This window comes from Poecilia mexicana, unplaced genomic scaffold (genome assembly GCF_051168715.1).
Source record: "Poecilia mexicana isolate PSO_F unplaced genomic scaffold, ASM5116871v1 scaffold_6, whole genome shotgun sequence".
Classification (NCBI taxonomy): domain Eukaryota; kingdom Metazoa; phylum Chordata; class Actinopteri; order Cyprinodontiformes; family Poeciliidae; genus Poecilia; species Poecilia mexicana.
Window position 1 is genome coordinate 12,459,533 of NW_028263375.1, and position 15,785 is coordinate 12,475,317.

Here is a 15,785-nt window from a genome sequence, read left to right on the forward strand (position 1 = left end):
TTATAAAGTAAGGCAAGTTTATTTGTATTGAACCATTCATACAAACGATAATCCAAAGTGCTTTGAATGAAAATAAATAAGTAGATATAAAAAAAAGAATGTATTAACAAATAAAATATTAAAAACATTGTAAAATTTAAGTCTTATATAAACAAAATACATTTGATATGTGAAGTATTTAAGAAAAAATAAACACAAACAGCTTATTATTTGACCTATATGGAAACTGAAAACAATATTGGTGTTTAACCTTATTTTTAAAAAAAAGATCGTTTCTGTACATCTCAGGTTTTCAATGAGCTAGCCAGTCAGGCATATCCAGTTATTGCAACTGCCTGATTGATTTATTTTTAATTAAGACTGAAAAAGACATCATTGCAATAATTTCACTTATTGAAAAGCATGAACACATTTATCTGTCATGTTTTGACAGTAAAATCCATCCATCCATCCATCCATCCATCCATCCATCTTCTTACACTCTTATCCCATTGGAGTCCAAAATAAAAGTGGCCTGAGCATTGAACCTTGTGGAACCTCACAAAGGATGTCTGCTTTAATTACCAAATAACACAAACCAGCTGCACTGAGCCAAACAGAATCTGAACCAGTTTAACAGAGTACCACATAATCCCATTTGCTTTTCCATCTATCAGTAAATTCTGTGTCACACATCACTGAAAGCTAGTATTTCCAAGATGGAGACTCTAGGTCCATTTTAGGTAAAACAAATGTTAATTTCTTTTGAATGTAGCCTCGGTGCTATAATATATGATCAAGTTGGAAAAGCAATAAAGAAAAGTTTTTTTTATTTTTTAATAAATTTTGTTCATAAACTGCCTTTATATCTTCTTTGCCAGTGTTATACCTTTAATCACATATTATTAGGCCATCCAGATGTGGCTACTTTAAAAGGGGAGGAGAAAAATTACAAAATGCTGACATAGCCTAATTTTAAAACATTATTAACCACTCCTTGGCTTTACTAATTCAATGTGAAGTTTTAATGAATGGTGATGAACTACTTTTCCTTGCCTAACAACCCTTGCAGTCAGACAGCTTCAAGTAGACTGAGCCTCAGCACTTCTGCCAGATTGAGTGAGTCTAAACGCCTTTGTTCTGTTTATATAAGTCTCATCTGATGTGAGGAGGTCTGAGCTACAGAATGTTTGGTTGTTATGTACTAAACATGTCACGTGTGGACTCTGCTCCATGCAGTGCCTGAGGTGATTGAGTGGCTGGTGTAACACAGGGCAGGTACACAGGCTAAGTGATGGGTCTGCTACGTGCAGAAGCCCCACAGTCTGGTCTTCTCCTCACAGTAAATAGAGGATGTCTGTACAGAAAATATGTTGGGCTGGAAGAGCAAATTAGTTTTATATATTTGTTTTATGAAGCAGATGAATAATCTTCAAACGTATAGATTAGATTGCTTTACTACGTATTTATATAAAAGGAAATAATTTGAGAGAATGCATTATTCATATCATAAGACTTGGTGAACTAGGCAGTGTTTATTTTAGTGGCTGATAGTTTCTGCTTCAGTCTGAAATGGTTTCAGAGAACCTGTTATTAATTTTCAAAGTCACGATGAAGCCGCATTATTACTTGCACTGGTTATGGACAGAGAACCATGTTCGTTTGAATAAACGGGCCATAAAACAGTGACGCAATGTACCCAAAACAACAATGAGTCAGAACACCACCACTGACATCATGGAATAAGCTATTATCTCTAAACCAAATAATCACATTTACATCTTACACTGCAGCATTTTGAACGTAGGTTAGTTCAGACATCAGATTTCTATAAATACAAGTTCTGAGAAAGAATTTAAATTGTAATTTTGCCTATTACCACCCCTTGAGCTTTTTCAGCTCTTGTTACATTACATCCACAAACCTTATATTTTGGATAATTTTATGATACAGACCAACAGAAAGGAGGAAATATTGGTGAAATTGAAGGAAAGTGACACGTGGATATTTTTTAAATAAAAATGTAAAAAAAAATGAGCTAAGAATATTTTTTTTCCTTGTTTTGTTTTGTGCTGTTTTCATCTCTATCTGTCTTCCCATTATCTCCATAGCTTCCTTTCCCTGCTAAGGCAAATTGTTACTTTTCTATCATGACCAGATTTGTGGACTCATGACTAACAGATGTCCAGTCAAAAGATTTTTCCATCTGAGCAGTAGATCTTTTCAGCTCTGTCAGGCCAGTCGAGCTATGATATCAACTTTCTGCCAGGATATTTTCAGTTTTTTTTTACAGAATTTCCGTAATTTAGCAGTATTTTATTTCAAAATTTTCTGTATAAAAATAGGAAAATGTCCTGGTAATTTTCTGCCAGTACGTTTTCTGTTTTTTTATGGAATTTCCGGCAGAATTTTTCCATAATTTAACAGTTTTCTGTGTTTAAAATTTAACATATAAAAACTGTTAAATTAATTGCAGGAAAAAAACCCTGTTTATTCTGTTTGTAAAAAAAAAAAAAAAAAAAAAAACAGCCAGAGGAGTTATATTGCTATTTTAATATGACTACATTGCATCATTTTAACATTAAAATGCTGATCTTGCATAATTCTGACAAGCCCTCTGTTCTGTCTGGGCTTGGTAACAAAGCTGTTGTGCTTTGTTAAATTAAATCCATGCCCGAGAACAAAATAAACTGGCACAAACTGCGTGTTTTGCATTGTATTGTTATAACTTTATATGTATGTCAACATTTCTGGACTAAAGTAGCAACCTGAAAAAACAGAAAACAAGATAAGGGAGCAGGTTTAAACAAACTGTTTCACATGGGAAGCTGTAAAATGGAAACTTGTGATATGGTAGGAGAAGGAGATAGCGTATCGTTAAAATAAAATATTATCTTTCCATTTTAAGAACCTATTGAACCTACCGGTTATGATGCAAGTTGGAAGTGGAATGGGTTCACAGTATTGAAGGATGTTTTTAGGTTCTTGATGTTATCCAGCTTAATGTATGTTGTAAACATGGGCAAAGGGTATAAATGTAGAGTGAATGTAACTAGGCAACTGTTTTAGGACATTTGAGACTAAGCAGGCATACTTCCCCACTTCAGCTTTTACATTCATGGAGAACAGTTTGTGAGGACACAGTTGTTTCCTACAGATCTAACAGAGATCATCAACATCTGAAAATACAAAGAACTGGCTGCCTATTTAAATTAATCTTTAAAAAAGGTTAGGTTATGGCAGGTATAACCTAACCTTTCTTTTTTTTTACTTTTCCACAACTTATCCCTTATTTTCACCAGTCTTCATGAGGCTGTTTTTCTCTAATGTTGCCTAAACCCCAGGCCTTCGTAGACATTCACTAATTAGGTGACCTGGAAAGCATTTAATAGTATCAGAGTGAAAAGGTCTGAGTATAAATGCAAGTGAGGCTTTTCATATTATTTGTAAAACCTCTAGAAAACCGTGTGTCCTTTTCTTTCCACTTCACAATTGTGTCGTACTTGTTGATCTATCCTGCTAAATCACAGTAAAAATATTTGCATTATCCTTTTTTTCTTTTCACTTCAGACCAAATAGTAATGTCCTACCCATGTTAGTCACACCAACGTGGTGAGGAAACAAAAAAGGCTTTACTGCTTTTAGATTTACTATTACAAATCCCTTAAAATCTTATCAGTGGTTGACCAGATAGCAAGGGCTTCACGTCATAAACTTTTATTTATTGCCGGCTGTTTCACAGCTGAGTCAATAGTGAGCAAAAAAAAAAGTGTTGAGCAGCATAATTCACCTTCACAGATCTGGAAAAATCCCCTTTTTAGGATGGACTGTCCAAACGAGTAGGATGCTTAGATGTTTTTTTCAATAGAAATTGCTTCTCAATATTATCATAACAAAACACAAAATCACTACTTTACTTGCAGACCAAAAATCAGTGGTTAAGAATGAATAAACCCTTTAAACCTGATCATTACGACTGATTAAAAATACCCTATTCACAAAATTAAAACCCTCATTCTTTGGCTTCATTCAATTTTTTGCTATTGCTTTAGAAATACATCAATTCACCAAATGCATCAAGTGTTTTTTTTTTTTACGTCACTGTTTGTTGTTTAAATATTTTTTGCATATCTGGTGCATTCGCCAGTCCATTTTTAGAGCTTTTCTGTACTATGGGAAACCTTTTTAATCTTTAACTCGTCACTGCCATTGCAGCTGGTTCTTTTGAACCTGATCTTTATCAGTAAAACCAGCAGGATATTCTCGTCTCATGATGATGTGTTGGTCTGGTGAATATGGTGAATAAGTGTGAAACAGAAAGGTGTCCAGTTTTTAGTATGTTGATTTAATTAGTTATGGTGTGGGCTTCACTTCACCTTTAGGAAATGACGATGGAAATGACTAGAATAAGTATCTGATTTATCTCAAAGCAATATATTCCAGTACATGGATAACCAAAAGTTATATTTCACACACCCAAATCCTATTTTTAAAGGTTAATAAATTATAAATAGTCAATAATAAAAAACAACAACCCTGCACGGTTTCTGGTTTCTCATGATATTTTAATCATTTGAAAGGTCAGGAAGTAAACAACAGGCTTAGAGGAAATATGAGACGGATGCTGTCTGACTAAACAAGCTGGTGATGCATCCTCATTAACAACCCATCAACTCAACATTGGCAAAATATCTCACTTAACCCAGAGAGGCAACATTTTCTCAGTAGTCTAATTTTCCTATTATTATTTATAAAACTTTGTGGTGAAAAGAAGAGATATACTTTATATGAATAAAATTGTGTTCTACTCTAAAACAGATTCGACACAAACATCCTCAGTGTTTTTCATAATTTAATAAATACAAAGCTGATGGAATACAAAAAATAAAATAAATAGCTCAAACACAAAAGTAACCCATTAAATACACAGTTAACCTATATTGTTACGATACTTGAAAGAGGGAGATCACAGTCACCTAGGAGATAGTCTCTTTTGAGGGTGCACATTTTGTTCACCACTTTAAAGCGAAGTGATCTCTGGCTAAGATCTTCCTCCGAGATGCCGTCAAAGAAGAAATCTTCATTGAATATTGGATTGCGGCTCTTTCTGATGACCGTGCTGCGCTGCTTTTGGAGTTTGCCGGGGACCAGCGAGAGGCTGACGCTGCAGTTGATAATCTTTGGATCAACAGAAAGAGGATAAAGGCCCTCAGCGCTGATCAGCCGAACGCGCAGTCTTTGGTTATCTGGACAGTACTCTGCTGAGAGTCTGAGACTGCCATCTTTTCCTACAGGCACCATTCTTTCCTTCATCACCCTCTCTCTGTGTAACGTCAAGTCCATGGGGAAGATGTTGGGTGGGGCCAGGCTGTAGCTGTTGGCCAGGCCATCAGCTAACCCTTCAGAGGCTCTCCTCATGATATTTGGGCTGTTGTCTGTGGAGCTGCCCTCGTCTGTCGACAGGGAATTGTTTCTGGACACCATTGCTTTTCTTATGCTTCTTGAAAGCAGCAGTTCATGGCTCAGTGCTTTGAAAAGGGAAGACTTGGCAGGGCACCTGGACAGCAGCGGGGAGCTGAAAGGTGATGATTCAGTGGAAGAAGTCGTGTCACTGTCCAGAGGGGCCTGCCAGTTCAGGGTGCAGCTCCTGGGGGAGAGCTTGGAGGTCAGACTGTTGAGGCTGAATGAAGAGGGGCAGGAGGACGGTGAGGCAGAGTGGGAGAACTTAGAGCACGTATTGGAACGACTCCTGGGCAGCAGCAGAGGAGAGGAGCCTGGATCAGAATGGAAAATTGACTCCTTTCTCCTGGTGTGGGGGCTCTCTAGTAAAGTGCAAAAGCCATAGCTGGTCTGAGTTTTAGCCAGGTGTGGAAGGGACAAGGCGGCCTGGCTTTGGGGATCGGCGTTGGTGGTCTCCTCATCGCTGCAGCCGTCACAGGGGCTTTCATCCACACTTTCTACCTGAATAATGTGAGGATTTAGCAGCGCCTCATGAAATGTTACTTCGGCCTCTGGTTTAGCCCTCTCACAGGAAGGCACTTTGATGCGAGTTGTTCCCTTTTGCTCCGAGTTCTTCATCTCCTGCAGGGATAAAATTGTTGGTGGGATGCAGAATTCTGGGATGTTGTCGGGGGTGATGATGTTGGGACAGTGAGAAATCCTTCTGGATTTGTCAGTCTTTTCTCCCAACATGATGTCACTGATTTTGAAGTCGAGCTCTGCTGAAGGCATGGGCAGGTTTGATCTTTCTACTGACGTGCGAATCTTTTCTACCACCCACATGGGTCCTCTAATGGAAGGCAGGAAACTCTGCAAAATAAGAATTACATATTATTTAGGTGCTCTCAAATGTGACCAAAAACCGTACATTACTGTTAAATACAATCCGTAAAAGGCCTTCCTACCTTATATCCCGAAAATAAAGATAATCCAAAAGGTTGTTTCAAATTTAGAGCTGAGAGAGTAAGAAGTTCTCTTTACAGCAGCTGGAGGGTTCTGTCAGCTTGACGCACGGAGATGGTTTAAATGAAGCAGGATACCAATAAATCTCACACACACCCCTTTGGCTGCTTAACCAGGATCCTCCCACTTTCCTTTTACTGCCGCTGGTTCCCATGGAAATGTCCCAATGGCAACAAAGCTCGTTGCCCAGTAGTAGACACTGTGCTGTTCAGTCTGACAGGCCCTAAAAGGGCAACAACCACTTTTGCACAAATGACGGAGTTCCAATTCACGTGTGACTTTTTCCTGTTTTTAAAGGGCGTTCAACCTCTTTTTGTGAGCTTTAGCAAAGCAGTCTGCTCAGATAACGGTTTGGAACAGTTTTTAAAAAACTCACCACGTCATTTAGTAAGAAATCTAATCCATCAATCCACAGGTTTGTAAGTCAGCAGTACAACAAGATGTGTTTGCCATATTTTAATTAGAAATGAATTCTGTGCAGTGTTTGTTTGCCACGTATTTGGTAAATTAATTTTAACTTTAAAAATGTTAGGCTGGATCATTACATCACCTACACACACACCACATGTGTTTTGAATATTCAGCATATGTTTCTATTACATTCTCATGATTCATCCCACTATGATCTCAGCCTCTGCCAACTTGAAAGTAGAAAAGGTGTAAAGATGGCAGATAAGTCTGTGTCTGCACAGTATGGCTGTTAATATAAATACATGTAAAAGGATGTGTGACTGGAGTAAATAATCTTCCAGACATTGATAGCTCACATACTAAACCTATTGTGAATCACAGTAAAATTTAAGTTAGGAAACTTTTTGAAAAGCTTGGATATTGTTAGTCATCCTTTAACTGCAGAAACATTAGGTATTAGAATTAGGTATATTAGATGTATTAGTCTTAAATTTTTGTTTTCATTTTACACTTTTAAGGATCTTCATTGCAAGTGGAAACATTCTTAAACTAAATGCTTTGCTCACACAGATCGCAGTATGAAACAAACTAGAGAAAGATTTGGCAGAAATGTCTGATACTCAAATGTTTCAGTTTTTAATTGGATATCTAAGTCACAAAAGATAAAATGTTTCTTTGTTTCTAAACGTTGCTGTTTAGATTTCCAGCCCTTACTGGAAAGTACGTCAATGCTGCCCTCTTCTGGTGAGACATAAAACAAATTTACAGGGCAAAGACTGCTTCCATAGAGATGATAATTTTTAGAGTGTGGCAAAAATCCCATTTTAACTAAATTACTAAATGTTTTGCACTTACATAGTATATTTTGCACATCATCAAAATTGTACTACTGCTTATCATTTATATGCACACACCGATGCAGTGTTTTTTTTTTTTTTTTTTTTTCTATTTGAACAAAGTCCATCTCTATGCAGAGAACTTTTTATTCTCACCCATGCAAAGATAAGCATGTCCTGGAGCCCATGACCAGATTTAAGTGCCTTTTTGTTCTGTAAATATCTAGAAAAGATAGAGGTAAAAGCTCAAAGCACAAAGTTCAAGTAGAGTATCTTGGTTACCAGGTGTCACCATCAAGTAAAGGGTTACAGTGCTGTCAGGGGCACCAATGTACCAGGAAGGTGTTCTAAATGGGGTACTTCTCAGAAATGTTTTCCTATCTGACCACATCTCATCAGCAATTCAAGTGTACTTTAAAAGCCTCTTTGGAAACCAGAGGGCCATGAGATTATCAGAAATGTGGAGTGAAATTGCAGAGACTCTATTTGTCCTTCACTATTATTATGATTTATATATAGAAATAAATGTTATTTCCTACTAGATCTCACTGCTTTCGGTTGTCATCAGAAGAAGATTAGCCTAAAATAAAATGTACAAGTGGTTAAAAGAAAGCAAAGGAAGGTTCCCTATCGTAATAAGACATTAAAATATGAACAGTTTAGCATGTGTTCTTAAAACAACACTCCCATTTCCACATCCCATCTTCCCTCCCATAAGTACTGGTTGTAAGTGCTGACAGTTCTCCTTCAGGTGGCAGTATGTGCCCAGGAAATGGCAACAATGTGACGCTTACAGAGAGGGAGGTAAAATTGGATTGATAATTACATTAAATCTATACATACATTTATTATTATTTTATTTTACTATTTTTTTTTACATTTCAAAAAACTTCACAAATATGCTAGTTGACAACATATAGGTACATTTTCAGTTTGATACCAACAGTCACACTTTGAAAGGTAAATGTTTAATCATTACTGCTGCTTAGGTCACATTTATGCAAACTGCAACTTATTGAGATGTGTTTTGCCAACACATCTCAATAAATTATAGTCAATTCATGATGGATGCTCCCGAAACACAAACGACAAACAAAAACAATATCAAACTTGGCTCTACTTTCCCAGAAGCTATAAGGAATTAATTGCTTGCTAATGATGGTGTCAGGTAACAAAAAATGTGGGGATGATAGATACTCCAGGAAGAGGGCTCCCAGTTTTTGTTTTTTTTCCCCAAATTCACCATTAACAACAATTAGTTTTAAATGAATTTCCCACAAATTAAAACCAAATTCATACACGTCCATATTTCACCAACTAAGGAATATTAACTGAATTAATGTACACATGAACTACTTCAGCTTCATGCATAATTTTTGTTTCTTTTTAAAATATACATCACGGTGTAATAACCATATTGATTTTATCATTTGCAACCTGTCAGCTGTTTTACATTTGTTCACTTCTTTAATGTTCTCTGTTTTTCAGTATTGCCAAATTTTTAATAAAGCTGTTGTAATTGTTAATCATTATGTGTTAGAAAGGTAAGTGAGTCTGAAATTCTGATTTAAAAAAATAGACTTTAAGAGTTTTGATGTTAAAACATAAATCAAAGACACGTGTGCTGTTTTTTTCAGTTATAATTACTGGGCAATCATCAGAGAAAATATATAGCGATGAAAGACGTTCAGCTGCAAACTTCACAACTTGTCTTCTGTACCTACAAACCCACAGTTGATCTGCAGCAGACTCCTCCAAAATCACAACATAAACAGGGTATAGTCTTGGTATAATTTATGTGCTTTGATGATGATGATGATGATGATGATGATTCTTTTTCTTCTTCTTAGGTTTTGTTGGCGGTTGGCAAAAAACATTGGTTTGATGGTTTGGTCACAAGCATTCACAGTTAAAGGTGGAGCAAGTACATACAATATCCCCAAGGGATACTGTAAAGGATCCCAGACTGATATTAGTCTGGCAGAGTCTGAACCACACACAACAGTCAGGGCAGTATTTAGGAGAATATGGGTCCCTGGGAACCACATGCTTCTTCTACATTTGCCATTTCCACCACAGTGATGGTTAGCATCCACTAACATTATTGTCCACATAAAAACACAGCTTTACTGAAGTAGTTGTATTCGCACTTTCTTAACAGTTTAGTTTGAACATGCAGCCATTTTAAAATGGTTTTTATTTGTAGCCTACAAAACAATGAACCCAACTGTTACAGTAACCACGCCAGGCCATTGCACCGAGTCACAGACTTTGCAGAATTCCTTCCGCCTGAACCAACATCTGGCAAATGTGGGTAGATGATTGAATTAATTGATTAATTTTGCAGTGTGAGGGGTCACATATGAGTGACCCCAACATCATTGCAGGTACTTGTTGACTAAAGAGGCTGAGCTAAATTCATGCTTAAATGACGCACAGCATGGGTACATTAAAATAAATATTAAAATTGCAGTGATGCTATTAAAATTGTAGATAGCTGTAAGTGGGGCCCCCCCTAGTCAAAGTCTGCCCGAGGCCACATCAAGCGTCAGGCAGGCTCTGCTTTTACTCTTCACACACTATTGAAAGGTGCACAAATTCAGCGCGCTTTCAAAATAAGAGTCTTTGGTTATATCAAACTATCGTGCCTGTGCATTTAGGCGTCCGTGGAAATTTTGTGTGGATAATCTCATCTTCGGCAGCTCATCTGAATCAACAGCGATCCACAAAGCCATCCTGACCCTACAACAAAACGTATAATAGTCAGAGAAGCTGGACGAGAGTGACGCCGCTTCCTTTTCTCCGTCGCACAGATATGTGATCCTATTTTATTTATTTATTTTTTTAAATTTATTTTTAGCCCCCCATCTCTCTCCACTGTACGATAAACGAGGAGGGGCTTGATGCCGTGTAGGAGGCAGGCAGGCAAGCCGTGCTGCTGACCCGCTTGTGGTGTGTGTCGCCTCGCCTACGTCCAAGCCAGCTCGCATGCTGTAAGGAGTGAGAGTCATCAGGTAAGATGTTTGCGTTCGTTTTCCCCTCCGAGATGCTTCGCGGCGTCATTTTTGAACCCTGGCGTTTGTCTTTAGAGGTGCTCTTCCTCCCGAAGAGGGTCTCACTTACACAGGGAGGCGTTCCGCTCGGCGCTGGTTCAGCAGAAGCGCTGACAGCATTTCATTTTTAACAGCTTGCAGACGACCTTTTCACATTAGGAGAGAGACGCTTCCCAACTCGGTCCTCTTTTGCATTCAGTATCGGTCGATCTGTCTCATTTGTCGCGTCATGAGAAGCCTGACAAGTCTGATGTTTTTTTTTTCTTTTTTTTTTTTCTCGCAAAATAATGTGCTTTACTGCTTTTGACATTGACAGATAATAGAGGTAAGAGGATGGATGTTTGATTAAGCGACTTGTTTGTAAAATATTTCTCTTTCAATTAGACTAAATGGTTAAGTAAAGCTACATACTGGCCAGCCTCAGCATCCTTGCGCCGCTCTGCATGGAAATGTGCCGTACAGTAACTCGGACTTGACCTGAATGTTATCTGGCTCAGCTCAACATCAAAGCTGACATTGACGTGTGTGAGATTAGTGGGCATGCAGGATGTGACCCTGATCGTTTACTGTAGACTAATCAAAAATATGGGCGGCATGTTAGGATTTTGTCCTGGTTATAAAATGTTAAAATGTATTCCAATAAGAACATCTGTTTTGGAATGGCCTTTCCATGTTTGAAGAAGACACTCTGCTGATTGCTGATTTCCCCAAAGATGCCAACCAGTAGGAAGGTTGTGTGTCCTCTAAATATTGACCATCTCTCTTGACACAAAAGCCCAGGTGGCATGAGGATGTGTTTTAGTGCTTTGATGTGTGGAGAATTCAAACAGGTAGAGGACAGTAAATGTTATCTTCTTTTACTCTGGGGTGAAAAGGCCAGGAAAGAAAATCATACATAAATTGTAAATTGTGTAGCTGTAACTCAACATTTGAACTGAGCATGAGAATGAGTGAGAGAGGGGATCTTTTGATGCTGGACCGGTTGGTTTGAGTGTTTTAGAAACTGGTGATCTACTGGGAATTTCACCCATTTCATTCTCTTGAGTTTTCAGAAGTGATCTGAAAAAGAAAAAAGAATATATATATATATATATATATATATATATATATATATATATATATATATATATATATATATATATATATATATATCCATTCACTAATGATTGGGTAATGTTAATTCAATATTTGGAAGTGTGGCCAACAGGGAATGAATGATGAATGGCTTTGTTCACTTCTTCTTCTGCCATTGCTAAAACTACAACTATAGGCAGACTACTATTCTAAAATGGCACCGAAACTGACATCATCGTTCACAACTCCTCTTTCTATTCACTGATTGGCCCGGTTGAAATTCCACTGGAGAAATTGAGCTCAGTGGGAAGAATCCCAGACAGATCACTGAAGGGAGATGAGAATTGAGTAAGAGCCAATGGTCGGGTTTTTTTTTTTTCTCTATGTATCAGCTGAGCATTTGGATGCTGGATGCAATGCTGCAATGGATGCTGTTTCAGCAGCTAGTGTTCTGGATTGTGTTGCACACTACTAATGCTTAATGCTAGACTCCTACCTGAAGTGCAATTCCTTAAAATGCATGACTTAGTGCCACAGTAAGGCAACTGGGAGTGCCAGATGAAATCATCCACATGCTTCCTTTAAGGATGATAAGCCTGCGTTTCTTTGTAGTATGTAAACTATGTATTTGTACGCCCCTTTTCACATTTCACAACGCTTGGTTATGTCTTATTTTAGTTTAATGTGTTAATACACAAACTGTTTCTGCTGAAAAAGTCCACACAGACACCGTCCGTATGTCTGATAAAGGTAGTACCCATGTGAAGGCTAATCTTAGCGACTGTTCAGGACCAGCGCTCTATGAATTTTCCATTTGAGTATCCACTGACAAGTGACATTTATTCATGATTCTGTTGTGAGCATTACCCATGAGTTAGGGGTCACAAATGTTTTTTTGTTTTTTGTTTTTTTGTAGTTTTTTTTTTACATTTGCTAAATTACTTTCAGTACGTATGATGCAGTTTGTAGTCATGGTTTTTCTTAGTGGGAATGCAAACAGATGGGAATTCTATCATACAAACTGATAGGGAGCATGTTGGTGCATGTTGTCTTAGATGAAGCTCTGCATATCTACCTTTTTGACAGAAAACAAAACTGGTTTGATTGCTTGTTTTTATTGCTGGATGAAACTTTGTGCATTGTTGTTAGACTTGTCATATGCTAACTGTGTGTTGCCTCGTTTGCATTAGCACCTTGTTTTGTTAGATTTTTTATTATTATTATTATTATTTCCACATAGGGGTGTAACCACAATGCTGACTGCTAATTGAAATGAGCAATACAATATATTTTGGAAAATTAATAACAGCCCATTCTATTCAGTTTTGCCTTTTAAAGCAAGAACGGATTTCAAAAAAGTTAAAATGGCGCCTTAAATTCTGGTGAAGAAAATATATGTTTTTAAGTTCAAGACATGCTTGTTTCTAAATCTGAATTTAAAAGGCAAACTTAAAACCTTTCAAGACACCTTCAAAACTAGTAAGCATTGTTTTCCTTAACACATTAAAACTATTTTAAAATCACCCTCACTATTTTTATTTTTATTTCATTTTTTTGTGAATATTTTGAATGCTTGGTGATTGGGGGTGTCATATGCGGCACTTATTTTTCATTATGAGAGTCTTTGGTTGAAACAAAGGCAACTATAATGAATCTACCCTTTCATAAAATACTTTTCACAGATATAATTAGAACACAGAAGCACCAATATCACAAGCTCAAAAGCAGCGTGCAACAGCCAGAGGCAACTGGCAATCACTGGAAGTTGTTCACATGATTAAGATTATTTGCCAGTTTATAGGTCAGCAAAAGCTTTTGAACAGTTAGATCCCCTAATTTTACTCACTGTTGACAATTAATCAAAGTTGTTGTTTAAGCTGTACACCGTCCTCACTTTTGAAGATTGCTAATGAGACCTTTCTGTTATGTTCTTTTTTTTTAGTTTTAGAAATATCTAACACCTTCTTTCACACTTTGAATCTAATGTTGACTATACTGTCAAAACTACATAAAATTATCACATCACACGAAGATGATGCTCTGAGGACATTGCAACATGTGAAGAATTTTCATATGTTTAGGTTGTGTTCTTGAGTTATTGATTTGCTTGTGTTAAAAGCAACGAAAAACCCTGATTGTATTTCTTTGCTCCTCTTTAGAAAACGTTTTTCCCCTCAGCTGTTGCAGTTGCTGTGTCATAAAGAATACATCCCTGGCTGGAATTCCCCAGGAAATGTTCAGCTGGAGGGTGGGAAGAAAGGGCTCAGGGAGTCACTGGAGAGTGTGATTGTTGAACAATATTTAATGCATGAGTGTGTAGGAGGTGGAAACTAAAACAGACCCCATGCTGTCGCTGTGACCCAGCCTTTTTTTAAAGGGAAATGGATCTATGTTTTTTTCTTTTTTTTCCCCCTCTCACTGCTGTCTGTGTAATCGCAGCCTCTTTAGGGGTTGACTTCCTTCCAGTTCAAGGTCTGTACAGAAAAGGGTAGATGTAAAAGCTGACTGCCTTCCTTAGACCTTTGCAAGTGCTTGCATTTCTTTCTTTTTTTTTTTTTTTTTGCAAAAGAACAAAATAGCAGGTAGAGACACTCAATTTATTGTTGGCATACAGGTAGTTTGCAAGATTGCATGAAGTTATGGCCATAATTGTGTCAGAATGAATCAGCTAACTACACAAATACTAGTTGTTTGCGTTATTATATGACTACTGGATGTATTAAGCAGCCAGTTACCTTTAAAAAAACTCATCTTGTTCAGGGGGTTGTTTAAGGATTTGAGGGAGGTCTCAGTTGTGATGGCTCAATAACTGGGTCAGAGCACCTTCAGAACTGTGGCTCTTGTTGGGTGTTCCTTGTCTGGACTGATCTTTTTTTTTTTTTTTTTTTTTGTCAAAATTGGTCCTGAAAAGCCGCTGTGACAAACAGTTGTAAGGGTCAAGGGGAGGAACGTTTCACTGATGCAGGTAAGGGCAAAGAGTGGCCAGTGTTGTCCTGTCCAACAAGCTTACTACAATTCAGATGTTTGACGAAGTTAAAGCTGGTTCTGAGAGAAGGATGTCAAATACACAATCTACAATACAGACATTGCTTTGGCCTTAAGATTTCACAGTTCTATGTCTAATCAAGCATTTCTGAGATGTGTTGTAGAGACAACACTTATCTGTGGAGGTCCCATCTCACAACTTAATAGACTCAAAGAATCTGCTGTCCACTGAAAGCTGGCACCTTCGGGGTCTATTGGAGTCCATGCCTGAATAGGTCGGTGAGACCATAAGGAGGGGGCTTCACTCTGTTAGCCATGTGATTCTAATGTTATGCCTAATTTATTCACAGAGCAGTGTTTTCTCTAGGATTATGGCTTTGGATAGGTGGAGGAAGATGAGCCCTGACACAAACATTTTATGACACTCACAGAAATGGTATGCTGCGGTATAAGTAAGACATATGGTGTAAGATATTTAGTTGGAAAAGAACAAGGTACATAGCTGATCAGCTGCTGTTTAGATCTTAAAATTAGTGTCACCTTTAAAGGGCATGTGGAGCATGTCATTGCTCCATATGCCCATATATTGGTAAGCAAAACACTGAGACCATCGCCAGCATTTTGCACTTGCAGAACTATAAGCAAATATGAATTTATACATTTTGTAACTTAATTTATTGATGAAAGAGAAAACCCAGTCAATTGATTACAGTTTATTTGCTTTGATTTAAAAAAAAAAAGTGGCATCAGTTACAGTTAGCTTAGCTGTACGTCACAATAATAAACGCAAACTATTAAAGCGCAATGGCTCTTACTCTCAACCCAACCCTTACTAATTAATACGGCGCAATATTGAGCATGTTCTACACATGTTGGTTGAGGTGGTGTAATTTTGTTAGTGATGTGCAAGCAGCTACCAGAATTGGGTCAATAAGCGCTACGATGACATGTTCAGTTCTCGGGTCATTGGCAGTTGCACAGCCCT

General features: G+C 37.6%; 2 protein-coding genes across 2 annotated transcripts in view; one reads left to right on the forward strand and one right to left on the reverse strand.

Annotated features, from left to right (window-relative positions):
* Positions 1-4,523: 4,523 nt before the first annotated feature.
* On the reverse strand, positions 4,524-6,519 carry c2cd4a (C2 calcium dependent domain containing 4A). Its single transcript, XM_015012612.2, has 2 exons — positions 6,384-6,519; positions 4,524-6,288 (listed from the first exon to the last, which is right to left on the reverse strand). The coding sequence occupies exon 2, from the start codon at positions 6,259-6,261 to the stop codon at positions 4,915-4,917; it is 1,347 nt and encodes a 448-aa protein (XP_014868098.2). The 5' UTR covers positions 6,262-6,288; positions 6,384-6,519; the 3' UTR covers positions 4,524-4,914.
* A 3,542-nt stretch (positions 6,520-10,061) lies between these two features.
* Positions 10,062-15,785, forward strand: part of tln2b (talin 2b) — a 101,038-nt gene continuing 95,314 nt past the window's right edge. The window contains exon 1 of the mRNA XM_015012634.2: positions 10,062-10,702. The gene's annotated coding sequence lies outside the window, so the exon portion shown is untranslated. The remainder of the gene's footprint in view (positions 10,703-15,785) is intronic.

Excerpts from the sequence above, each read along its gene's own strand:
- c2cd4a (XM_015012612.2), bottom strand. The coding sequence starts at position 6,261 with ATGTGGGTGGTAGAAAAGATTCGCACGTCAGTAGAAAGATCAAACCTG.